The sequence below is a fragment of the Aphelocoma coerulescens genome, chromosome 3, assembly GCF_041296385.1.
Source record: "Aphelocoma coerulescens isolate FSJ_1873_10779 chromosome 3, UR_Acoe_1.0, whole genome shotgun sequence".
In the NCBI taxonomy this organism is placed as follows: Eukaryota; Metazoa; Chordata; class Aves; order Passeriformes; family Corvidae; genus Aphelocoma; species Aphelocoma coerulescens.
In genome coordinates this window covers 2,133,889-2,160,206 of record NC_091016.1, presented here as the reverse complement: position 1 = coordinate 2,160,206, position 26,318 = coordinate 2,133,889, and the positions used below count along the sequence as shown (strand labels likewise).

At 54.9% G+C, this 26,318-nt stretch overlaps 1 protein-coding gene and 1 long non-coding RNA gene across 4 annotated transcripts in view; both read right to left on the bottom strand.

The window, feature by feature from the left end:
* KIZ (kizuna centrosomal protein) overlaps nt 1–17,815 on the bottom strand; it is a 28,075-nt gene extending 10,260 nt beyond the window's left edge. Inside the window, exons 1-10 of the mRNA XM_069008765.1 lie at nt 17,556–17,815; nt 16,650–16,712; nt 15,197–15,353; nt 13,127–13,219; nt 9,418–9,745; nt 7,999–8,215; nt 4,481–4,615; nt 3,834–3,998; nt 2,536–2,671; nt 1,705–1,846 (exon numbers count right to left, since the gene is read on the bottom strand). Coding sequence (XP_068864866.1) covers nt 1,705–1,846; nt 2,536–2,671; nt 3,834–3,998; nt 4,481–4,615; nt 7,999–8,215; nt 9,418–9,745; nt 13,127–13,219; nt 15,197–15,353; nt 16,650–16,712; nt 17,556–17,815 — 1,696 coding nt within the window. The remainder of the gene's footprint in view (nt 1–1,704; nt 1,847–2,535; nt 2,672–3,833; nt 3,999–4,480; nt 4,616–7,998; nt 8,216–9,417; nt 9,746–13,126; nt 13,220–15,196; nt 15,354–16,649; nt 16,713–17,555) is intronic.
* A 2,270-nt stretch (nt 17,816–20,085) lies between these two features.
* Nucleotides 20,086–24,567, bottom strand: LOC138107101 (uncharacterized). Of its 3 annotated transcripts, none has more exons than XR_011149225.1 (4): nt 23,828–24,567; nt 22,401–22,602; nt 21,216–21,406; nt 20,086–20,617 (listed from the first exon to the last, which is right to left on the bottom strand). It is a non-coding gene; the product is annotated as an uncharacterized lncRNA (long non-coding RNA). The 3 variants fall into 3 exon arrangements; XR_011149226.1 differs by having other exon boundaries at nt 21,216–21,403; XR_011149227.1 differs by having other exon boundaries at nt 24,077–24,567.
* Nucleotides 24,568–26,318: the final 1,751 nt, after the last annotated feature.

The window sequence follows — 26,318 nt, the reverse complement described above, 5'->3', positions numbered from 1 at the left end:
ATGAATCGTGTCTGAAAGGAGCCGCTTGGCTTTCAAGTGAGGTGTGAGAAGCCTCTCTCCTGGAGACAGAGGAACGGCAGAGACAGCTCCCTCGCAAGGGACGGGTTGGAACTGGAGTTACTGGGTTTGGCTGAGGAGCTTCTTGGCGTTTTTACACACAGGAAGCATTAGCACTTGCACATCTGCTCCGTGAGAGAGCCAGGAGAGGTCGGGAAGTCTCAGTGATGGCAGTGGCTGGGGGGAGCCACCGTTACCAGGCAGCTTTGGTACAGGAGGCAGAGAGGAGGCTCCTGGCTGGCACAGGCACGGCTCCCGTCTGGCAGGGATCTGCCCCACGCTTATTCTAATGATCCCCGGTCCATTACTCACGGAAAGAATCGAACCAGCAACCTCTGTAGTTGGCCATATAATTACCGGATCTTCCCCATGGAGACTGACCCCAGTAGCACCGACAGCGGGCCCCGGTGGGCTCAAGGAGAGGCTATTCGCACGAGGTGAATGTGGAACATGATTACAAGGAATTAAAGAGGTGCTGCTGCTCCCCACCTTTGTTTCTGCCAACATGAGCGTGGGCCCTGTGATCTGACGTTTAATCTGCGCTCGGTGCGAGCGGCTGAATTTGCTCCCTCTGAAGCCGCCCCCGGCACTGAGCCCCAGGGTGTGATTATATAACCCAGTCAATGCTGGGCCCGAGGTTAATATGCAGCCACCCCTTCCACCTGTAATGGGAATCTTTCCCACCACGCTTTCTTCCCCGCTCTCATCTTCACTCCAGCCTGTGACTTCTGGATGTGAACACGCCGTAATGAAACCATTTCAAAGCGGCAGCCATCAGACTGGTTTGCTTGCTTTTATGCCCTACTCCCTTTAATTTCCCACTTTTGTTATCTCTTGTTTATTGATCTAAACTATCCATTACCGCTCTCAAAAGCAGCGCCCACTGGGAACTTGCCACCCTGCCTCTGTAGCTTCCTCACAGAAGGACAAGCCAACCAAATGTCTTGAGGAATTGAAGACCCGATGGATTTGGGAAACAAACAACCCGCAACAAGGCCTGGTGGCGGCGTGTGCCGGACCCACTGCAGGAAATTAGCTTAAATCAAAGTCCAGTCGCCTCTGCATGCCTCTGCACGCAAGAGTGGCGAGGATTTCGGAGCCTGGAGCAGCCTGTTTGCATTTGCTGTGCAAAGAGCATGGCAGCCTAATTGCCTGCTGCTGCCAGACTCCGATGGAAGGGGTGCTCCAGGAGCAGGGCGAGCGAGCTGCCGTCACTGGAATAATGTATTCCCTCCCTGTGTGAAGGAATGAGCAGGGCTCCCCCACACACCAGCACCTCCTGAGCTGGGAAATAGCCCCGCACAAACCCTTTCGTTTGGGCAATTCCTTCTGTGGTCCAGCTTTGTCAGGAAAGGCAGCAAATGCATCCCCCAGTTGCTAAACGGGAGATGTTTTGTAAACGTGCACACGGAACTCACAGATCCATTTTATAGCGGCCACAGGGCTTGGCCTTTTCCTCTCCTGCAGAAAAACCCGCCACCGCCGGCATCACTTAGTTTGGGAAGTAACCAGAATCTCAAGGGATACTGAGATATTTAGGAAAATCCCCGCTAGATACATCCCAGCGGCTATGGCACAGGCACCCAGGGATTTGGACAGAACACCCCTATGTCCAGAGCAGGCACCTGGAGCTGGAACGCCCGTTACCTGGTTCTCTGCTTTCCAGCTGCTTTCCTTCCCCACCCTTGGTTGGGATCGATGGCAGGCTGAGCGAGGATTCATCGCTCTGGACAGGTGACCCATCCCGACGCTGCTCTCCCAGAAGGGCCTCTCCCAGCACCACCTGAGACTCAAAACACAAACAGCCACAGCTCCATTATTGTCCCCCTTGAGTGTTTTCCAACGCACATTTAGGCTAATCCGCACTCCCCGGGGCAATCTGCTTCCAAGGTGTTTCTGTTAGATGTTCCATTACCTTACTTCTAGGGTGCTACTCTGAGGCCCATTTTGGGACAGAAACGTGGACTCAAGTCTGTAAAATCTACTTGATGTTCTACCCTAACTCTGTCACCGTTTGGTAGAACAATTGTTTAACAACACAGGAAGAGGCTGAGGACTCGCAGCCTCTGGAATGCCAATTTCATTTATTAATTTAAAGAGTTGGCTATGACCTTTTGCATTAGCTTAGAGAAACCATGAGTGCGCCACCATTTATAAAATGCTCTCTGTCTTCAGCACCAAACCTCACTCTGCTTAAAAAAAAGTACAAATACATCATTAATGATAAAAAGTCACAGAAAGATAGGAGCCTCATGATGGTTCGCACCAGAGTAAAGGGGTGAGCTCATTCCAATGCCTCACTGGGGTGAAGGGTGGGGACCTTAAAAAGCCCCTTTTCCTGTGGGATGAAGCACTGGACATCTGTTCCTGAGGCCCCAGGGCTGATTAACCACAGACTGCCCGTCCTTGCCCTGAAAGCCACACCCCGCCAGGGCACAGCCGTAGCGGTGCTGAGGAGTCTCCGGTGCTGGTGCCCACCTGGCCATCCTGTGCCTCCTCTCCCGAAGCCAGCAGCTGCTCAAACATCTCTGCCACCTGCTCCGGGAGCCGAACCTGGCGCTGCTTCAGGAACAAGCCGTGGTGGCTCAGGCGAGTCCGCAGCACTTCCATGTCCCTGAAGAACAAACCGGCACCATCAGTGGGACACCCCACCCACATGAAAAGCCACCACCCATTTGGGCCTTAACTCCCACTTTCCCTTTTAAAAATGTTCAACGGGGAAAATGTAAGAAGCCACTTGCGACTTCTGCTAATGTGGGGGAGATGGGCAGCGGTGACCACCATCATCATCATCATCATCATCATCATCATCATCATCATCATGATGCCTGCCCTGTCCTGAGGCTCAGGATCCAAAGACACAACCCTGGTCTCAGCACCGTGGCCTCGCTCACTCCCTGGGGCACAGCCGGGCACCCGCTGCCTCAGGCTTGTTTTTTGCTCAGAAAGAATAAAAAGGGGAAAGGAAAAAAAAATAAATAAAAGAAGGTGTCTTTTAACGTAGAAAATCTCAATCCTGCAATCCTTTTGTTTGCCAAAGATGTTTGTTTTTCCTGTTGCTCCAGTGAAGTTTCAGAGCAGTGAATTCCAATTAACTCCACGAGTGTTTGTCCCTAAGAAACCATTCAGGAGACACAAGGAGATATTGGTGCTCGCAGGCGTATCAGCCTCGCAGGAGAGGCAGGTACCGGCACAGAGACCCTTCTGCAGCGCTCACAAGTGCCCCGATCCTGCCAGCACTTGAGCACAGCGGAGCCTGCGACGGGGAGGGAGGTCTAGACAGAAGCTAAGCAAGACAGAGTGGAAATTGTTTTCATTTCTGGGTTAAAGAGACCTAAAAAAAAAAGTAATTCTCACTTGTCCTTGTGGCATATGCATGGGGAAAAAAAAGCCCATTTTGAATAACTGCACTTTGTTGTTTTTAAAGGCCACGTGCATCTTCTGTCTCACACAAAGTAATTTCCTTCTCAAAATTACATTTCTCCTCCTTACGTGCCCGAGACTCATTGCAGGTCCTGGCAATGACTGGCTGAGAGGTGTCTGGAGTTCCTGCAATTCCCTGCCTGCCAGAGGGGCCTGGGGTGGGAGACACTGCGGACTGGATGGACTGGGGGGGCCCCAGGCTGCCCTGTGGAGCAGGAGTCCCCACTGGGGAATGGGAGGGAAATAAATTAACTCCCGAACGCTCCCATTCTGAGTGCCACGAGGTGCAGCACGGATCCGGGGGCAGAGAGGAGGATGTTCCTCACCCCCAGCGGGTTCTGCATCTCCCATACCTGGTGTGCTCCTCGTGCCCCGCTCCGCCTGCGGCCCCGCCGGTGTTCTCCGGAGGGAGGCTCCCGCTCCGCGTGCGCTGGGACAGGAGCAGGAGCTGCCGGAGCACCACGGCCTCGATCGCCTCGACATCGCCCCGAGTCAGCTCGCTGACCTCACCGTGAGCACTGCAACACAAAGCAGGGGGGACCTCACCGTGAGCACAGCCCATCCCAGGCTGGAGATGGGACAGCCAGGGGACAGCCAGAGGGACAAACATCCGTGGTGCTCGGTGACAGATGTGGGACAGGACAGGGAGGTCGCGCTCAGCACTTTGAACGTGCCAGGTGCAGCCTCCCAGGGAGAGGGAAGCTGAGCACATCCCCTCCAGTGGCAGGCCAGGGGACAGGCCTGTTTGGGGCCCCTCTTCCTAACTCCTGAGGAATCCTCCCGTCACCAAGTGTGTGGAGGCTGTGCATCACTGTCAGTACAGCTACCAACAACTCCCAGTTCTCGTACCTAGGGGTCCGGAGGCTGAGGAGGGACAGCCGGGGCTCTCTGCCACTGGTTTTGACGACACCCCGGTTCTGGTGATTCCCTTTGCTCTCTTACTGTATTTACTCCATTTTTCTGGCACGGGCCACTTGCCACCCGGGCTCCACTCACTCACCTGGGCAGCTCCGCTGTCCCCGAGGGCTGGCCCTGGTACAGTGCCCGGTGCTGGGGGCTCGTCGTCTCCACCAGGTCCTCCAGGAGCTGCAGCGCACGGCAGAGCTCCGAGAGCTCGGCCAGCATCCCGCCAGGCCTGCGGACGGACAGACAGGGCTGGCAGTGACCCGAGGGGTGATGACGGGGCTTGTCAGTGCATTCCCATCGCACCCCCTGGAAAAACAAACAGCCTCGTTTGAGCTTTCCAAAGCAAACAGCAAAAAACACGTTTCTGAGCTTTGTAGGAAGGCGGGGGGGAGGAAAAAAAAAGCACACGAGCAAACAAACCATCCAAAAATCAGCCCGGGCTGAGCCGCCGCATGGAAATTACCCCCGTGGCGAGCACTTTAATTCCTTCACCTCCACAAGCGAAACAAATCTGGTGACCACCTACAGGTATGGGGACAGCCCTGGGACCTCAGAGGGGTTTTGATGAGGCTGCACCTCTATAATGATGCAAATGAGGACTTAACCACTGAAACAATGCCGCGGGCTAATCCCGGGACAGAGGTGTAAATGGCTATTCAGGTCCCCGATGCTGCTTTGTGGGGCTCCCAGCCCAGGTCTCGGCCAGCCATGAACACCCCAGCTGGGGCAAAAGAGAGTTCTCTTTCTTTTCCCCACATGCAGGAGCTGACATGTTTCCGCAGCTAACCCCGGCTCGTTCTGCCTCCAGGGAGAAGCTCTGTGCACAAAAACTCGCAGCATTTGCACACTCGTGCTGAGCTGTGCCCAAAGCTGTGTTTTCCCTCCGAGTGTTGGGCAACAGCGAACAATTAAGTGGGGGCCGCCGTGCCTTTAGTCGAGTTTCCTAGACATTTAATAAGCAAAACAATGCCAGGGAGATCACATAGGCAGTTAAACAGTGCTTTCTCTTTTCCCCCAGCCTTACAAACCCTGTATTCCAGCGGCCGGCTCGTTTCCCATTGTTTTCCTCCCGCTGGGTGGTCCTTCCAGGGTGCCACTCGAGAGGGATACAATAATAAAAAGGGAAGGGGAAGGAAGGGACACCAGCATAAAGAAAAACAAAATGTATGACAATCTGCAGCAGGCTACGGATCAGAGGTCAGCAAACAAGAGGTCCTTCTCTTTTACAGGTTGCTTCCTGGAAACAGTCTGATTAAGCTGACAGCTTGAATTATGTGTTACATTTTGTAATGCACAATCCATCTGTGCTAAGTCCTCCTCAATGCAGCTGAAGCAGCACAGGCATAAGCTCTGCCTTTTTCCACCCCCTCAGCTCAGGCCTTAAAATAGTCATCATCTTTCTCCACGCTAATTCTCAGAGACCCTCTCCCCCCGCCTCCCGCCCCCCGGGTTTAAGCCCTCAAAGAAAGGGCTGGGTGCTGCAGGGAATGGTAAGAGGACACGGAGCCTTTCCCCTCGGATCAGCAGCTCCAAGGGAGGGGAGGCCAGGAGCCTTCAGAAGCGCAGCGAGCCCCCGTGTGCCGGGGGGCTGCTGGCAGAAACCCCTCCCGGGCTCTTCCCCCCACCCCCGCCCGCAGCCGCCGGAACACCGACGCTACTTCCCACCCATCACCGGTTCTAATAACCAAGGCAGCGAAGCTGCAGCACCCTACTGTGACCGGCAACCAGATGCAAACCTTCTGCTCAATCACCTTTCCCAACAACATCTCCCTCCCTCGGTTGCCAACAGTTCACTGCAGGGAAAAAACCCAAAATTCCTGAAAAAAATACAGACTGGCATCTCTGCAGTAAGACAGGAGAGGCATTTGCTCCAAAGATGAAAACTTGTGGCTTCCTGGCACACAACAAGGACTAGTTTTGCCTCTGGAGTCAGCCACGGTCTCTGCTCTTTTCAACACCGTCCCTCGTACTCATTTCAGATAATTCACCAGAAGCGTAGGATCAGTGCTTCCTTCCGATGCCACAGTGACACTGCTGCAGTGGGAGAGCCCAAGCTACATGCATTTCAACTTAAGACAACGAATACACAGAATTTGGGAAATTTCAGCACACATCTTCAGTCAGCGCAGGAATTTCACAAGAGAAAACCACGGGGGCTGGAGGGACATCGCATGTTGTGAATCCGTGGTGTGACAGAGCAAAGGAAGCTGCATTCCCATGGTTTGGGTGACTTGTACAATTGAAATTCACGTGCTAATCGCTTGCAAGCCTTTCCACAAGATTTTTGGCTCATTTGTTTTGCAAGGCTCGGGTGTGCATGTCGCATTCCAGGTGCCTTGGAAAGCCCACGCGGCCGTGAGTGCAATGAGGGAACGGCTGCTCCTCCACTCCTGCCGGTTGATCTGCCTTTTCATTTTCAGGTAAAGCAAATTAAAATCTGTATCTTTTCTGCAGCACCAGCAAGCAGTGGTGATCCCACTTCCACGGCCTTGAGAAGCGGAGGCATTCAGCTTGGCATAATGGGAGGAGAGCTCTGCGCCGCGGTTCCAGCCGTGCCCCGGGGACAATGCAGGCGCTCAAACCTTGTGTATAATTTCCCCGGGCCTCGAGAGCTGCTCCATGTCTCATCAGGCGCTGCACAGCGAGGCGAGGCCTCGCCGGGGAGGGAACACAAGGTTAAACTGCCGGCGCTCAGCTCTGGCGCTCAGCTCTGACTCCTCTCGCTCTGCTGTGATTAACAGGTGGGATACAAAGGGAAAACTGGGGGGAAGCTATTTACATGTAAATCAGAGGATGTTTCCATTGCAAGCAACAGCCCGATGCAAATGGAAAGGCTAAAGTTGCAGAAGTGTCTGCTGCTGGTCCCCAGTTTCTGCTCAGGTGTCACCGGTAAACACCCGAACCAGTACTGACATCAGCACCACCAGGACAAGGCGCCCAGGAACGCCGGGAGAACAGGCATTAACCAGATTTAAACACTCAAGCAACCAAGACGGGAAAACCCAACCAACAGGCAAAAGAGGACAATTCATTCTGCAGGAGCACTTGTTCTCCAGGGCTAAAAGTGCCGTTTCCTTTGCATCATGTCCCACTAAAGCCCTGCCAGCCCTCCAGGGCGACCCAGGCCAGACCCGGGGACCATCTCACGGCGGGCACGGCCCTGCCAGGACAGGGATGCACTTCCCTGTCTCATGAGGGCGTTGCGGGGCCGAAAATCCGGCTGGGATGGACTTACAGCCGACGCCCTGGCGCTGCACTTGCTGGCCACAAAATCCTGCCGCGGTCACCCGGCAGCAGAGGACAGGCCCTGTGTCTGCAGCGCACTGTCCTCGTTCTCTCTGACTCTATTTCCAAACAAAATGCTCCAACAGTTCAACCCCCTGGAAGTTTTACCCAAGTAGAGTCACTGGAATAAGATTTGTGTACATTTAAAGAACATCCATCTGCACCTTAACAACAAATCCTTTGCTTGGCAGCTCTGACCCCAGTGAGGTGCCCGAAGCCCCTGAACGCCCAGCACAGGAACAAGGTACTAAAGGACAGGGGAGAACTTTGTGTGAGCTCTGGTGCCCCGACCAGTCCAGCTGATCCAGGAAAACAGGGAAGTGGTACCTGTGTGGTGCTGAGCTGTCCAAGGGCTCCTCCTGGGCTGCGAGAGGGCTCAGGGGTGGCAGCAGGGAGCCCTCCGGAGCCTGGGCATCCCTGCCCTGCTCCTGCCGCGTGTTGGGAATGCTCGGCTTCGCCTCCTCCTCAGCACCAGCAGGGACCGGGAGCTCGGCACTGCTCCCCTCCCTGTGAGCCCACCAGCTGCTCAGGCCAGGCTTTGCCCCTGTAATAACAACAAAAAATAATGCATCAAAGATATAAAACCAGTAATTATTCTTCTCAAAACACTAGCAACACTATGGAGTAGATCACAGCGTAGGGAATGAAACCAAGCTTACCCACACTATTCACCCTGTGTGAGGGAGCATCCATCCCTCCATCCCTCCATCCCTCTATTCCCCTTGTCTGTGGGCTTCCCTGCCCACGGCCCCTGTCCTTCCATGCTCCTCTCACAAGGGGGAGTCCAGGGAGGCTGCAGCCTTTGGGGTTTGGGGACAAACCGGGAATTCCTCAGAAACCACGCTGGCACAGAGACCAGCTACCTGACCAAATCAGCTCTGGAGGAATCAAACAGAGAAGCCAGAGAAAACACCTCTTAGGCTAAAAAAGTGCACCCCAAGAGGCTCCTACTGCACCCATTTTGGAAACCTTTGAGCAGGAATGCTCGCCTGGAGGCTCTGAGAGGCTGAACTGGGGTGACACAGACGCGCTGCTCGGCTTTTCACAGACTGCCAACAGTTAGTGGACCAGCCAGTGCCATAACAAATTGGGATTGCTACAGAAATGCCCAGTTTTCCATAAAATTCACCTTAGGTTTAAATTAAGCAGCCTCTGCACAGCCCCCAGCACTCCTGCTTGGCTCTGTCATGGAGTTTCACTGGGACTGAATCACCTCAGGTTTGTGCCCCACAGGAGCCGCACCAGGGCCTTGTGTCTGAATTTGTGGAGCAGGGACGTGCAACAAACCTAACTCCTTTGCCTGCTGGGAAATGGGGATGCAGCGGAATCGAGGGGTTTTCCAAACCCACCCACACTGCCAAATCCCAGTCTGGAAATGGATCAGCTGTTGTGCACCAGCTCTGAGGGAGATGGGAACCAGCCCGAACCAGAAGTGACTCCTCTGGTGAAGCAGGTTCACATTAAACATCTCCAGATGAGGCTCAGACTAAGCCAGGGCCTCAGTGGGCACAGCAGTGAGGAAACCTTCCCTCACGGTGCCCCCGACCAGGATCAGCGCCCAGCATGCCCTTCCCTGTCCGGGTGAGCGGCCTGGGGGGGAAATGGAGTCAAAAGGAAGAAAGAGACAAAGAGAGAAAAAAGGAATAAGGGCCACCACACTCCAAGGCCAGTGCCAGAGGTGCAGGAGAAGGTGCACACGGGCATGGCTCTGGCTGGGGCAGACAGGGACACATCCCACTGCCGTACCTGGGACACTTCCCTGCCTCTGTCCCCGCCTGCAGGGCGCTGCTCCGGCACCAGAAGTTGAGATGAGCTGCTCGGAGCCTTCCTCACTGGCAGCCAGGTCCCCGTGTCCCACTGCTCCCTCCTCACCCTCTCCAGCAGCGCTCCCGGCATCGGGACCGAGCCCCTCAGGGGATGGGGAGCGCTCAGGCGGGTCCTGCTGGGAACCCAAGCCTCCTGTGGCCGAGGTGGCCGATGTGGGGCAGCCCAGCAAGGCTGCTGCTGGATGGCCCAGTTCTCCTGGCTCGGCCGTACTGGTGCCGATTCCCGCCTGCTCTCCAGCCTGCAGCACCTGAAACACACGGCGGGACATGGCTGAAGGAGACAAACGGGACACAAACTGCGCATGGCACACGGAGCTTCTCCAGGTGCCATGCGGGGCTCTGAAGAGAAAGGTGCCACAGAATTCGAGGGTTTGCTACGGCATCAACATTACACAACCCCTGGCACACATTCCGTGCATCCCAGTGTGAAACGAGGGGCCAGGCCTCAGTTAAAGCTCCACGAGCCAAAGCACCCAGTGGCAGGAGCTACCTGCACCCCCAGCCCAGCCCAACGGGACCCAAACACACCAAGGACTCAAATCCACCTAAAAGGTGACTGGATTTTACAAAGGGTCAGACCTCTGAGATTGGGATCCTACACAGACTTTGGAGACCCTGGACCAAAGCACAACATTTAGAGCTGCCCACAATGCCACAGAGCCCAGAGGGACCATTGTGCTCCATGTGTGAATCACTCAGCAGGTCCAGCTTCCCTCACATCACGGAACAAGGCAAGACTCAGTTTCAGCGTCTCCCTCCCGCTCTTCCCATGGCAGTGACATCGCCTTTCCCACCAGGTGATGTGGGACACAGAGCAGACACATTTTAAATGGCACTCTCCTCCAAGGACTGCTGAACTCGCACAAAGCCAGCTCCAGGAGTACAACCACTCTGCTGCTAAACCCCAGTGTTTTAATACTTGCCTCTCTTTCTCTGCGAGCCTACTCAATCAGGACAATTTGGGAGGAGTGGCCGCTGCCACCACGACTGCTGCAGGGTCACCACCAGTTTATGCAAAGCCAAAATTAGCCATCGTAATGCCATTGTTCACACTAAGCAGGGCTTCCTCTCCAGCCCCAAATCCCAGCAGGACAATTTACAGTCACCTCCACACCTCTCCCCTCCCTTTCACTGCCTGACCTCTTCCTCCCACACAAAGTCAGCTGCCAAGCCCAGCTGAAAGGAAACAAAGGCATCTTGTCTGGTCTGTGGCCAAGGTTCCTTAAAAAAGCTCGAATTCCACGTAACAAGGAGCAGAACAAAAAGCCATGAAGTCATTTTAAGGAGCAGTAAAGGTTTGCCACTCAGATTAAGTTCACCACTTATTCCATCACCACTGCTCTCAGGTTCCTCCTAATTACTTCTCGGGCATTGGATTTGGTGCCTTCTAATGCCTCCAGCCAGTCCTGCGTGGCTTTGGCAGCTCCCGGATGCAGTGCCCCAAAACAAGCGGATTTCGGATGGGCACAAGCACAGCACACATCCCTAACGATCCCTTTCCCAGGGAAGGGGCTCCTGGGAGGTTCCAGCATGCCCAAGTCCAAAATCCTCTGAAGGCTCCAAGGAAGTGCATCACGGCACAGAGGATCTGGGAGCCGGGGCTGTACAGCTCTGCCAGCCGGGAAGGAGCTCCTCAGTGCGGGACTTCTGAGCTCAAGGACTCCCCTGGAAGCTGGCAGCCCAAAAGGGCACACGTCCCGTGGCTCAGGAACGTGCCAGACATTCCTGATGGTGTTTGAGCATTGGGATACCGCCCATCTGCAGAAGGCTGGTTCTGGGTTCCCCAGGCCCAGAGATGAACCCCCACGCTGTCACTGAGGGGGCCATCACACAGTCACTGCATCCCAACCAGCCTGAAGGAAGCCATCCCAATCCCAGTGCTGGGAAATAAAACCCATTCCATGAGCTGCGTCCCGGACATCCCACGTGCTGACTGCGCGCTCTCTGTGACTGACTCAGAGCAGCAGCACTGAGAACAAACTCCTGTGCTTTGGACAGGAGAACCAGCAGATGTGAAGCCAAGAAAACCACCAGAATTAAGAGCTGAAGCACAGCCAGGGACATGGCAAAAGATGCACAGTGTAGCTGAAGTTACCTCCGTATTTTAGGAGGGAGACGAGGAGGAGGACAGGGGATCAAGGGAGTCCACTATCAACTCCATTACTGTACACAAAGTGACATTTTTGGGCACACGCCACACTCTCGTATTGTCCAAAACCTGCCCACAGTGTTTAAACCCTCGAGTCACACCACAAGCCTTTGATGCCCTAGCACTGATGTCAACTTCTCCATCGGATGGAAATCCCATCTCCCACACCGCCTGCCCTAATTGGACAGCTCGCATTCCAAAATAAACCCGCCTTTCCCCACAACGCCTCCTGGTTCAGACTGCAATTTACACCCTGCCACAGGCCTGCCTATATGGGTCAAGGCTGCTCAGGTTCACTGCTTTGTGTATTACAGTTTAAAGAATGCTCTAAATTCAAGGTTTTTAACTTTTTAATCTACAGGGAAAACTTCCTATAAACTCAGATTAACGGCTGCTAATGCACTGAAGAAAGGAAACCAAAAACCTTCCTCCTACTATAAAAACAAAATAGTGTGGCCTCTGCTTCTTTTCTGATAAGAGTCTTAAATACCAAACATTTAACTGCATAATAACATTCCCTGGCAGCCAGCAGCCTGCTTAGCAGATACATAAAGCAGGTAAAAGGGGAAAAAGTTAATTTCTTGGCTGAATGATTCCATCGGTAGCTATAGGGCAAACTAGAAAGTCTTTTAGTAAAGTAGCAGTTGATTCTTCTATCAATCTGCAGCACACACACTCTTCCAAGGAATGCATTAAATATGAAAATCATATCCCGTTATCATCTGTTCCCAGCTTTCAGCCCAGTAAGCTTTCCTTAATGAATGCTGTAGCCTAAGGGACGCGCGTGCTGCTGGCTCCTCGGAATAATGGAGTGATGCTCCCGTCCTGCCTATTCCGGCGCCGGCTGGCTGAGGGGCTTCCACACACAGTCACAAGTGACTACTCTTGCCAGCATGCTCCAAGTTATTACAAGATGTTTTTAGACATTTCATCTAAAAGAGCTTTGCTGCGTTTAGTGGAGAAAACAGCTCTGGTCTTGAACTGTATCATTTATATGGAGATAGGAGGAGGGATTAGGAGCCTGCATTACTGCAGATATATGGCAGCAGATATTTAAGTATTCCTTGTCAGTCTTTTTGTCTGTTCCTCAGATATGCAATCTCCTTCTGCTCCTTCTGAGGAAAGGTCAGAACACACAAAATTATAAACACAGCACACGGCTCCCCGGCTGCAGTTCCGCAAATATCCCTCGTTAGCAACGTTCCCTCCTCGGTCACGACCACCTCCACACCACCCGGCGCAGGAATTATAAAAGCCAACAGGAAGACGTGCGTAAACAGTCCGAGTGCTTTTTTAATTCCAGCTCTTCGGATGAAATAATCGCACGTTTTACCCGGGCGCTTCTCCTTCTCCCGGGCACTACACACAATCGCGCGCTGCACGTGCCAGCACCGCCATCCCCGCGGAAAGGCTGCGCAGCTCCGAGGAGAGCTCGGCGCTGCAATGAAGCCCATTTCCACTCCCCCCCCTGCCCCGTTACCTGCTCGCTGCATCCTTCCTCCTTGTCACCTCCTGCTGACAAGCTGCCCTCTTGAAGGGATAACAGGTTTTTAATTTCCCTTCCGTACCATTCCTAAACGGGAACAAATCCGTCACACAAAACTGGAGGCCAAACAACCACCCCCCACCCCCCCCACCCCGAGAGACACCACTTTGCAAAATGCACTTTGCAAAATGCGCACCTTTAAATGCAAAGTCCCCGCAGCCTTTTTAACTCAGGCTGTCTTTAAAAGCGGAGATCTCATTTTCTCCTCGTTTTTCCGCTCCCCTGCCCAAGCAGCGTGGCCTGTACACAACCTGCTGCAGGGCTTTTGTACACGTTTACTCATCATTCAGAATCCTACAGAACAGCAGTAACTTGTTGACTCATATTTATTGCATCCCAACCGGCATCTGTAACACCGAATTACTGCTGCTGCCTCCGGACAACGACTCGGCTGCTTCGGGATGAAAACGAGATCTGAAATGTGTTTTTCACGCCCCATCTTACAACTGGCTGGGCTGCCGTGAGGAACAATCCCTGGCAGATGCTGCAGAGAGCAGCCCAGCGGGGAAGGAAGGCTCCGTGCTGGCCACCCCGAACGCGGCTCTCCCCGCTCCAGGGTTTAACGGAGCGGCGGCAGCAGCAGCGCGCTGGGAGTGGGGCTGGGCACCGCCTGCAATCCCAACTGCAGCCCCCAGCAGCACGCCGGGACAGCCCGGCTAGGAGCACTCCAGGAGCTGAGCTGCAGCAGGGAACAGGCGTGGGAATAAACCCTTCACACAATGAACTCGCCCGCCCCTGCCCTTCGCTCCGGCGGCGGCACCGCCTTCGGCTCCCAGGTAGGAAGCAGGCTGCTTGGGAAACCCCCGAACGTGGAACCTTAAGGAACAAAACCTCACCACCTGAGGGGTCAAGATGCTCGAAAGAAACTCAGATGTAACTCCCAGACTTGGCTGAAAGCTGCAGCGAATTTATTTATATATACCCTAAAAAATTACTGACCAAACACAGGGAGCAAAAGTGCATCTTTCAGAAACAATAGGAGTTTTGTGAGCTACAGCCACATAATAAATGTGCACAGAGTTGTGATGAAGCGCTCCTAAAGGGCATTCTGTACGGAAAAAGAGGAGAGAAAACAGCAATAATTTCTTTCTGTGTACTCCCACGATAGATTGAATGATTGCACGCTCCATAACTCTCCTGCTCTCCATAACTAACACCGAGGAGATGTCATTCGTTCAGCAGCTCCAAAAAGTAACCGCGACTCGGCAAAGATAAAATGGAAGGCACAGGAACATCAAAATGGGAGGGCTGAACAAAAACCCCGCGTGCAGCCCCACCTGTGGCACTCTGACTGGGACTCACAGCAGGTGTCAGAGCCACCGGCCCTGACACTGGGCAGGCTGGTGAGCTGAGGAAGAAAAACCCCTTCAGACCAGCAGGGGAAAGGTGGCACTGCAGCACAGCCCCCTCTCCTGCTCTGCTTCAGATATCAACAAAAAATCAGGGGCAGGGAATCACACACCCCAGTGACAGGCTCTGAACTCCGGGCTGCTGCACTGCAGCCAGGAAAAGATGTTCTGGGAACGTCACCAGATCCAACAGGCGCTACCTAGGCTATAGCTGTGTGAGGAACAAATGCAGCTAAATGCTTCTGAGGAGCGCCGCTGCTCTTGGAAAGCAGGAACGAACACAGCTCCCTCCCAGACTCTGCTCCCCCAAAAACCTGGCTCCATGCAGCAGCGGCACAAGCAGACGTCGCAATCCCATTTTTGAAAGTCTGGAATCATCACTTTGCAACGTCCCGAACTGAACTTTAGGGAACAGCATGACATCATAACAACAACAACAACAACAATAATAATAATAATAATAACACGATTCAAGAAACCCTCAGGGCTTGGCTTTTTCTTACAGCAGCCTGTTGAGTCTGGGGTACTTCAGACCTGTCTGTTCTACAGCCTGAAACACGGACCCTGATGGAGTTTGCTTCCAGCTCTAGGACATACCAAGAGATTCCTGCATAACAACGGCAAACACCCACGATCAAGTCTTATAGAAAGTTACTTCCATCTTCCGGATGCTCTCCCAGCCCGTGGTTTCCATGCGAGCCTCCAGATGCAGGAACTCCCGGCGCAGGGCCCGGTTCCGGCGCAGGGCCAGCTGCTGCCGCGCCGACACCGCTGCCAGGTGCCTCTGCAGCTTCAGGTGCTTCAGTCTCACCCTGCAGGGCGAACAACAGGCACTTGAAGAGGCGTGAAAATAAACCAAAAGCATCCAGCACTATCGCCCCGCCTCAGGCACACAGACCACGACACCGAGGGGGAGCTGCTCCAGACCCCAAAAGGAGAAGACTCGTTCTTCTGCACACCTGTATTTATATAGGCATACACGTGCCGCTTCCCTGAAGATTTACACAGGGGCTTTGGTGTTCCCAAGGGGCAAGTACATTACAAATCTCCTGTAAGTGTGTTTTACAGGGACTGCGTTCCAGTCGCGCCGATCCCGTTAAATCAAAGTGGAAGCCGCAGCAGAGGAACGTGTTCCGCAAGTCACCCGAGAGGGAACGCCGAGGCTGGGCTTTCACAGCTGCCTAAGCCCACGGTGCCACTGAGAGGGGCACCAGAAAGCCATCTGACCCAGCTCTCTCCCACCTACAGATTCCCTTCCAGGCAGGCCTCTTTCCCCAGGGCAGCCATTAACGCCATTGGCATTAACGCCAACACAGGGAAATGGGCACCCAGAGGTGCCCCTGGCTCACAGCTCTCCGCTTCAGCCAGGAGGGAAACTGCACCCCAAAGCCCCCAAGATGTTCAGAGGAACCATGGTTCTAAACCTGTTAGATCAAACCAAAGCCAGTAACACCAGGAAACAAAGTACCTGTGATGCTGCCCCGCCTGTCCACACATTTCTTCCTCAACCTGTATCGGCATTTTCTGCCCCTTCCAGCAGCACCCAGCCCTCAGTCCCTGGAGCTTTACAGAACCCCTCTGAGGAAAGGAGTGGAACACTGGAAGACACTGCTCAGTCCTCTTTGGCTGTTGGGACCTTAGGATATTTTTTTTGCTTCGGTTTGCTGTTTAAGGTTTGGGTTTGTTGGTTTTTTTTTTTTGGTACAGACTGTCCGTGCAACTTCCATTAAACAGACGCTGCAGAAAGAATCCAAGGAGCAGGACCAGAACCTGGAACACCCCCCAGGGCTTCTGGAGGCTTTCCACTTTCTAAGACCCTGGGATTCTCCAGCACGGACTAAGCTGTGGTGACTTTTGTAAAAGTAGGATAAAGCCAACCCGCATGTTCGTTGCTCCCAACATTCTAGTGTCCACAGAATGAGGCACTCGTGCTACTGCTGCAGTTATTTCATCAGTGAAGATATGAATTTTACATTATACCTAACGTACAGATATAAATGTATTATTACTGACAAATCTTACAGACAACATCATAAAGGCTTTCCAAGGTAACTGAACCCTTGTACCTAAAATGAAATAACCCCCAAGAAGCTTTTGAATGGGCTTACAGGTGTGGATCAGCCACCATGTGTTCCATCTGCTGCCTTCCTAATTCCAGCCTTTTGGCTCCACTGGAAGAAAACAAACAACACACAGTGAGATAAAAAACATTTCACCACCTGAAGCCTCCGAATGCCAGAACTAAGGGGTTTTGCAGAGTACAGCCCTTGCTGAGCAGAGCTGGGAGCTACAGACTCATCTGCCAGCCCAGCTCAGCACTAAGCAGAACAACTCCCAAGCCTTCACCCCTCTCTTTGTTCCTCGCTGGAACAGGGTTGCTGGAAAGGCAAAAGATGCCTGAACATCCACAGGGGACCCACTGGAACAGCCAGAGACCCCAGGAAGCTGCGGGAGTGAAGGGGACGTCACACACCCCAACACGTCTGGGCACCCTTCTCCGTGCATTTGGGTTCTCCCTACACACACGGACACACGGACAGCGCCTCCCAGTTTCCCTGCAGGGAGGGGAGCCCGGAAAAGCCCTTCCCGCTGCTCCGCCTGAGACAGCAAGGTTTTAGCCATGGGATCCTGCCAGCGCCCAGAGCAGGACTAGGGTTTCGCGTCCCGCACATGGCAATTTAACAGCCACGCTCCCTCCGGGATCTCATCCCTTCCATTTCCCCTTGCACCACGGACAGCCAAGCAAGCGCCGATTTCGAGATCTTGTTTTTACACTTCTCCAAGTAATTTTCGTGCCTCGGAAACGGAGAACACCGGTACCCTAAAGGATGGGGAAGCCGATGGATGCGAGCACCCGTTGGCTCCGATGCCATTCCCGCTCCCCCATCCTGCAGGTAGCACACGGCATTCCTCAGCTCCCCCAGGTCCATTCCCTCCCCACCGGCGAGTATCCCCCCGCCCGGGGCGAGAACCGAACCCCAACCGCGCCGCGGGGGGGGGAGGACCCGGCTCACCTGGCGCGGGGCGGCTGCGGGGCCGGTGGTCGCGGGGTGTCCGTCCCGGTGGTGCCGGTGCACGGCGGCGGTCCCGGTGGCCCCGTTCCCCTCCCCTCCCCTCCCCTCCCCGATCCCGATCCCGATCCCGGTCCCGATCCCGATCCCGATCCCGGTCCCGGTCCCGGTCCCGATCGCCCCGCGCGGTTTCCGCCGGCGCCCACGTGCGGCTCCCGCCATGCCCCGCGCGGGACCCCGGAAGTGCCGCCCCGCGTTGCCATGGGGACGGGCGGGCGCGGCCTGCGCCGCCCGGAGGCGCTTTGGAAGCCTTTAAGGCGTTTGTCGTTGTTTCAGTCGTCCTTTATCGTTGCCCCGTCTCTCGCCACCACCTTGTTACCTCGGGTGTTGGTGTTCGCCCAGATGAGCTCGGTGCTGGAGGGCACCTGGGGCGAGGTAGGATCCCTAAAAAAGGGGGAAATTTGCAAAGCGCCAGTTCAAAAAATAACTGGGAGCTGCTGAACAGTTACAGTTGGTTTTACCAAGTTTATTGTACACCGTGGTTTTCAAGGAAAAAAACCCCGCTTCCTCGTCCTCTGGAGTGCCGCTGTGTCCCTCTGGTGCTGTCACCTCTCCAAAATTCAGGTGGGAGAAGCCACAGTCACCCCCAGCCCTGCGTTCACGTCTCCAGCTGCAGGATGAAAACAGAACGCCCGCCTTTCATTTCCAGATAAAAACTTCGAACCCTTTGAAAGGAAGTTGCCAAATGAGCGCTTAAATTCCAGGGCCCCAATAAAATCTGAATACCACGGGAATAATTGAAATGAAGGAGAAGCGAAACATCAATAGACAAAATTGCGGAGAGCAGTGAAATGCTTAAGCATAATTAGGACTGCAATCAGTGTACAATTACTGCAAGATCATCACAGTAATTAGCCTTCGTTAGAACTTCTGGCCGAGAACCAACACATGAAAGCTCAGCTGGAGCTGGAGGCTCTGTCTGGGGACTTGGGGGGATCAGGGGCTTTTGGGGTTCCACCAGCATTCCTGGGCCTGCTTCCGAAAATATTGGTGCTTGCTAAAAGAACGCCTAAAAGAGCACAAAAACTTCCGAGCGCTTCCAGCACTGTCTAAAATCCTGAGTACGCTGGAAGCCCTATTCCCAAACTGCAGTTTTAGGGTTTAGTGGAAAGGTGGCTGATGGTCCCTGACCCCTTGGGCTGCACAGTTTCTCTCCCAGGCAAAGCCCCGGGAGGGTTTTTTTCCCGCTGTGGACCTCGGGCTGGGGCTCGAGGGTCTTGAACCGCAGGCAGGGCTCCCCATCCTGCTATTTATTTAACAAAAAATAAGGAACTAAGGAGCCTGAGCCCGGTGCCCCCCGACAACGACGTATTTCCCACTTTCTTCCATGTCTCGGTGCTCACCACAGCCCCCCCTCCCCGGCTCATAATTGACTCAAGAATAATCTCCATCCTCCCATCCCTGATAAGGGATGCGGTCCCTTCCCTGAAAGCCTACAAAGAGGAGTGTTTGGTTTGTGTTCTCCCCGCAGTACTTCACACTTCTTTTAGATTGTTTTAATTTAATTTTGATGTAGTCTGATAAGAGCTGTAGAACTGTCAAAGGGAGCCGCCTCCTTCTGTCATGTTAAACGCACTTTGAGATGGTGGCTTTGTCCCCAGTAGCTGCCAAACCAAAGCCTCTCTTGATTCCCACACAGGGATTGATGCGCACTGATCTGAACAGCTTTGCTCTCTTTTCCATTTAGGGAGGCAGCCACGTGTCCCTCAGCATCCCGCTTTCCTCTGGCATGTAAGCATATCCCAAAAGGCGCGGGATTGGCCTCACGGAGCTGGGCACCTGGCCACAGGCCTCTCATCTACCAGAGACCCCTGGCAGGGTTTCCCAGCTTTCCAGGGCAACGGATCCACGTGCTGCACATGCCTGCTGCAGGGATGGGATGCCCCTCGCTCCCAGAAAAGTGGGAAAACCTCCTTACAGAGCAGGAATTGCTGGTGTCCGTAGCGGGCTGTCATGGGACACGCAGCAGGTGGGGGGACACACACTGCTCTGGAAAGGGATTTGCAGAAACACAGGGATGCGTTGGGAAGAGGCCTTCCCTCTCGGTGCTGAGTTGACCCCTGAGAGCACAGTGAGCTCGCCCACGAGTCAGGGCCGAGCTGAAAAAGCATTTACTTTTCTTTCTCCCAGTTAAGCACGTAACGCAGGCCCTGGTAGCTGTGTGTTTGTGTAGCAAACAGAGAATTTACATAATGCCCAGTGAAGTCCTGGCTGTTAATGACTCGAGTCCCAAATGCAGAGCACTAATAACACCCCAGGAACCAGAGAGCAGTAAAGGCAGCGAGCGATCTCAGCAGAGCAGTTGTGAGGATCCATTTCCTGTCAGCGGCAGCGCCTGGAAACAGTAATTAACGTGCTGAATTTAATGTTTACATTTTAATACATTTAAATGTAATAAGACGCTTTTATTAAGTGTTACAGTTCCTCGAAACCCGTTATTACTCGTTTCTGATGCCCGAGCGGCGCACACCACATCTGCCCTCGGAGCCGCTGCCTTGGGGCAGGTGACAGAGTTCCTCCAGCAGGAGCCCGGAACGCAGAACCCAGCGGCTGAGTAAACAAAAACCTGGAGACCACAGCAGTGACAAGTAGGGCATGTTTATTAACAGTGTGGGGGCCTTAGCCGAAGCCGGGTGACACAACTGAAAAGCCCCCAGGCACGTCACTGCCCGTAGGCTTTGAATCCATCCTGGAGAACTGAGATACAAGCACGTACCACTGATGGTAACAAGCCCCAGAAAAGCCGCGGCATGGGGAAGGGCCTGGTTTAGAGACCATTTGCCAGGAAGCCTCCCTCCTTCTCCAGCCATCTCCAAGTGCTTTTCCAGTGTGCCGTGCGGCACAGGAGGCTCCACGAGTGGAAGGGAGCAGGCGTGGCCCGAGTGAGGCTGTTCCAAGGCCAAGCATCCAGAGGGGATGGATGTCAGGGAGATTTTGGGTCTCGGTCGCTCCCGTGACCAGGCTGTAACCACGAGGAGTCTCTATTCAAGTGTCTGCTGCTGTCTCTGAAGAGGAAAGAGGAGATTGACAGTGTTGAGCTTCCCCGTCCCTGGAGAAATGGGAACTGAATTTAGGTTTTCTGAGATATGAGCCAAGAGGCTGAGTTCGAACCAGCCCACTCAGAGCCAAAGGACTCAACTCCCTTCTTCCCTGGAAGCACCTACACCTCGCGCTTGGGAGCGCCCGGTGCCACTTTAACTGCTGTTCCTCAAGCTGAACCAGCTCTGGCGTATTTCTGTGCCAGGAGAGAGTATTTCGGAATGTCTCCCTCAGGCCTGCAGTGACCAGGCAGCAAGCGGGAGGAACGGCTCACAACACACAGCCCAGCTCAGTGCCACAAGGGCCCTTTGGGGTCCCACGGCCGGGGGGACCGGGGTCCCACTCAGCTGCAGCCTGACCCGGGGTGACAGAACCCGGCGCGCGGCAGAGCCTGCCACACGAGCACCACGAGCTCCCCTCCTGACAGACGTGGGACGGAGAACATCCCTCCAGGGGCTCTCGGGACACCACGTGCCCGACTGCCCTGTGCCCGGAGCACGCGGTGCCGCGGTGAGGAAAAGGGGACACTGCACCCACACCTGTTCCCAGCACACAGTGTCCTACCTCGCCTTCGGCATGCTGGCCCCTGCACCAAGCCGTGTTTTTGCCAGGATCCTCTTTCAGGAGAACGGCACCTTCACGGCCATGCTGTTTGTTCCCTGCGCCGTCCACTCCTCAGCTCCCACCGGTGGGGCCACGGCTCGGCCAGGCCACTCCATCCTGCTTGCTCTCAGTGCTTTCTGCTGCTGCTGCTGCTTTAAAGGACACACATCTGTCAGGCTCCTTCATTAGCGTTCTAACAAATGACTGGATTGATCTCAAGTACCAACCGAAAGACTGAAAAAGTTTAGCTTCTGCGAGTCACGAAAAACTAAAGGGAGGATATAAAATAACTGGGAATTCTTTTGACTGAATTACATGTTTTCCTGCCAGCCCCACAGTTCAGAGCGATCAGTTCTGATGAGCTGCTGCCTGCATTTGGACAAGGTGAAAAGCCTGGAGGATCCCAGCGCCGGGCTCAAAGGGATGCGTCTGGCCCATTGTCTGGTTTGATTAACGAAGCCTTGGCACAGCGAGATAATGCCGTGTTTGCCGTGCCGGGGACGCTGCTGCGCAGCACAGATGTCACAACTGTGAAGAATATTCGATATGATGACGACAGCAACAAGCCCATCTATGTACAACTGGATTCCACCCAAGAACGCCTCAAATGGTATGTGTTTGTTTCCTAATTGTCAGCCACTTTGATGCACTCCTCGTCAGGTTCAACAAGTGCTCCAGGCTCCAAGGGTTTGAAACAAAGGGAGGCACCTGGGGAGCCACGCGGTTCATGGGGCCGGGAACCGGGGTCTGGCAGCACGGCAGCAGGGCGCCGCTCTTGGGGCAGACACAGTGACAGACACGGGGTCCCTGGAGGACCCCTACCTCCTCACAGCCCAGCGCTCAAACCCTGCCCACGCTGGCTGTGTCTCAGCAGGAACACCTGCAGGTCAGCAGCGGCTCTGGGAAATAAAAGCGAGCGGGTCAGCAAAAGGGCCGCACGGGAGGAGAGCGAGCGTGGAGCCCCGAGCTGGCGCGGGGGGCGGGGGGAACCCCGAGCTCCTCCTGCCTGGGCACTGCTGGGGGGCTGCCTCTGTTCCAGTCTCACTTCTGCCAGAGGTCTGGAGCTGAGTGCCAGGGCCTGGGAGTGCTGGGGAAGCTGGCTTGCCTTTGAGGAAGCGCTGCCTGCGCAGGCAGCCCAGGTCTCACCTGGGGCAATTCCCGTGCGCTGCCTCTCCCAGTGCTCCAGTTCTGTGAAACCCAGGTTTGAGTGTGCGTGGTGTTTTTCACTTCCCACCCCAAAGCACCGTGCTGGTTTGCTGTGACTGATTAGCCGTCTTCCCCCTGTCCTGTGCAGAGGATTGTTCTGGTGGTGGATGAAAGGATCCACGCAAATAAACTGCTCACTTGTCTGTAAAAAGCAGGAGAACAAGCACAGGACTGTTGAATGAATTAAGCCGTGTCTGCTCGGAGCTCAGCACCCCTGGGCCCTGCACTCCGTTCAGAACACGCCAAACAAAAATAGGAACCTGAAGCTGACAAAAAGGCTTGGCCAGAGATGCAAAAACCCTCCAACAGTGCATTCTGACAGTGCTCAAAAGCGCTGCAAGGCAGCGTGGGGCGGACACGCGGGTAGGCGAAGGCTGGGGCTCACCCCCAGGCTTCAGGTCCCGAGTGTTTTGCCCGTTTGCAGACACGCAAACCGTGCCAGCCTCTCCCGGCGGCCCGGGGGTGACCTGCGCCCTGTTCTCGTCAGGACCTGACCTGAGAGAGGCCGAGCGTTCTCCTCCTGCCGCTGCCCGCAGGGTCCCCCCTAGTTCAGCACAGCCACCTCCCGCTGTTAGCCGGGGGAGCACCAAGCTGCCCCAGCCGGGACGCTCCCGAGCGCCCCAGCCCGGAGTCTCGCTCCCTCAGTACCCGCCGTCATTTCTTTCGGCAGGAGCGCGTTTGTTCTCTGTGCCCGAAGCGCCGGGGACGCGCTGCCCGCCCGGGCGAGGGGCTGACAAAGAAAGGCGGAAAGGGGAAAAGCCCCATCCCAGCGCCCGTAGCTCCAGGCGGAACCCGGGACGCCCCACGGGCGGCGCGGGGGACGCCCCGACGGAATTCGGGGAGCGGCTGCGGGGCCGCCGCTCGCCTCGGGGTGCCGCACCCGGAGCGCGCGGTCCCTGCCGCCGCAGCGGCCGCGGACCGAGCCCGGACCCCCGCCCCGGGGACCCTCGCCCAGGTAGGTGCCGCTGGCTTCGCCCCCGCCCTCGCTCACGGCCTTCCGTCCCCTTGGATTTTCCCCCGTCGTTTTCCTCGAGCCATTGAATTCCGGCGATTTTAGCATCGGGCAGCGCCGCGGGCAGCGGGGGCCGCCGCTCCATCCGCAGCCCGGGCGTTCACAGTGAAGCCGGCCCCGGTCCGGCTGCTCTTCCAGCGGCTCCGGGCAAACGGCACCGACCGCGGCCGGCAGTGACCGCGGGCAGCGGCTGACCGAGCGCGGCGGGGCTGGACCGGGGCCGCGGGCGGTCACACCGGACCGACAGCCTGGGCTGGGGTAAGGCGATGCAGAAGGGTCCGCTCGGAGAGCGGCTGCCCGCCGGGGCAGGCAAGGGGCCGGGTTTCCTCTCCCCGTCCCCCCGCAGGTCCCTTACCTGGGCTCCGGGCTCGGCTCCCCCGCCGGTGTTGCCGCTCCCGCCGAGGCACGGATAGGCAGCAGCCACAGGGAATTTGGGGTCTTCCCGAAGCCCTGCCGCCCTTTCCGAGGGGGGGTCAGTGCCGGGAATGGCTCCCCCCGGCCCCGGGATCCTCCCGGTCCTCCCCCCGTATCGATTCCAGTCCGGCTCTGGCAGCGTTTAGGCCGGGATCGGGGGATAATGGGAATATCATCTGGAGACAATTACCTTTGGAGCGCGCTCGCTTCTCCTCCCAGACACTGTTATTTGAGCAATAGGATCATTTGATTTCATATCGCACTAAATAACCCCCGGCCGCCGCAAATTGCCGCCTTCTCAACAGCCACCCCTTGGAATAAATTGCACAGCGACTCCTTGGGCTCTGGCTTCTTCTTCTTCTTTTTTTTTTTTTTCCTTCCTTATTTCCCCCCCCTCCTTTTTCTCCTCTGCAGAACAGTATTTCGGGAGAGGCAGGGACAGAGGCCCGGTGCTGGTGGATAAACTGCGTCCAGCAAAGCTCCAACTCCCTTAATAAGCCAAGCAGCCAAGCCCTACCCGCACTGGTTTTCCTCGTGTTTTTCTCCCCCTCCCTCGTCTTTTTTTTTTTTTCCTTTCTTTGCTTTTTTCTTTTTTTCTTTTTTTCTTTTTTTTTCTTTTTTTTCCTTTTTTTTCTTTTTTTTTTTCTTCTCCCCCTCTAAAGCAGTTTTTCCCCCGCCGGGTCCCACCGATGGCAGGGCTCGATGTGCCTTTAAGGCTGTGTCAGCGCTCGCCTGATAATCTGGTCATCGCCGGCCTCATTAGATCCGTATTAATGTCAGCCACGGATTGCTAATTAGATTTGCGGGATAAATGAAATTACCCGAGTGGGCTGCGTGGGAGGGGGAGTGCAGTCTCCCAGCGCTTCTCGGGATTTATGGGGGGGGAATAAGAAAGGAAAAATAAAAAGGAAAGACATCATTTTATTTTCTGTCCTTTTCTCCCGTCTTTCCCCTCCTGCCCCCTGAGGCCCATCCCCTCCTGGGGCTCCCCTCTGACAGCCGCTAACCAAGGAATTCCCTGAGCTGCTCCGTAGCTGGAACTGGGGTTTCTGCTAACAGAGCCCATCGGTGCTGCACCGGGCGCTCCGTGCCGAGGGATCCCGCTCGCGTTGGATTCACGGATCTCAGGGAGCAGCTCTGGGGTGAACAGCACTGCGCTGCTGGGGTCTCGCAGGGGTCGGGGCAGAGACCGATGGCATTATTCATCCTGTTTATTTATCCTTATTAGAAAATGGGATGAAAGAGCAGGGCCCGGCGTCTTCCTTTAGGCGCCGGCTGAGCAGCGCACACACAGCCCCAATTAAACACGGCCCGGACCAGGCCTTTCTCCGTATTAGAAACCCAGCTCTGTTTAACGAGGACCAATTAAATCCTGCTTCATTTTACCTGGGATCTCACAATAGACGTGACAACAAATTCCCTTTCTTCTTCCCTGGTAATTACTGGCAGAATCAGCCCCGCTCCCGGGCAGGAAGCCCTCCCTGATAACCCACCCGAGCCCCGGCTGGATCCCAGCAGAGCGAGGGGCCCCTTCCTGCCCCCGACCCCACCAAAACCCAGTGAGGATCAGCCCGGGCCTACAGCCCTCTCCCACTGCGACCCAACACGGTGCTGGCAGAGTGGGGCCCCTCCTAGGGAAGCACGTGGAGCTATTCCAGCCCAGCTCTGGCCTCCATTCCCAGGCCTCCCCCGAGCGCCCCACAATGTTAAAAACTGCACCCTGTCTCCCAGGGGATATCGCTGCGACCGGGAGATTCAATTAAATAATCCTGGCCCTTTGCTTCTCCCACAAATAAATGGCTTTTTTTTCCTCCCACAAATATTTCCTTTCCCAAGGTCTCTTTCAAAAGGGAAAAAAAAAAACCAACAAAAAAACAACAACAACAAAGAAAAAAAACCCCAAACTGGAGAACAACGGGAAAAAAAGGAGAGGGGGGCAAAGAAAAGAAAGAAACTGTTCTCCTTTCTTTTCCCTGTGTGCAGGGTAATTGATAGGCTCTATCAGAGGTCAGGATTTGCATAAGAATTAAGAGCAGTAAATTAATTTAATATTCCATGCACATCTCCAATTATTCCTGCAGACCTTTGTCTCCGCGGCTGGCAGAGAGAAGGTTCAGCTGCTCTTCAACCAAACAACATCTGTGCAGTTAATAATTTGATAAACAGCTCATACAAATAGTTTCTGAATTACCTGCCAACCCAATGACTATTCAGTTTGGAAACACTCGGCGAGGGCTGCGCCAGCGGCTTCGGAGCCCCATCCCAGGGATTCAGCTGCGCGGGCAGATTCACCCTGCTTATCCCTAAAATACCAGCAGCTCCTTGCAGCAAAACCCCGTGGAGAACAATATGTAAAATAAGTAATTACCAGTAATTAATGAAAGCCCGCCCTCCCCTGTGTGTGCCCACCACGCGGAGAGGCTTGCGTGTGC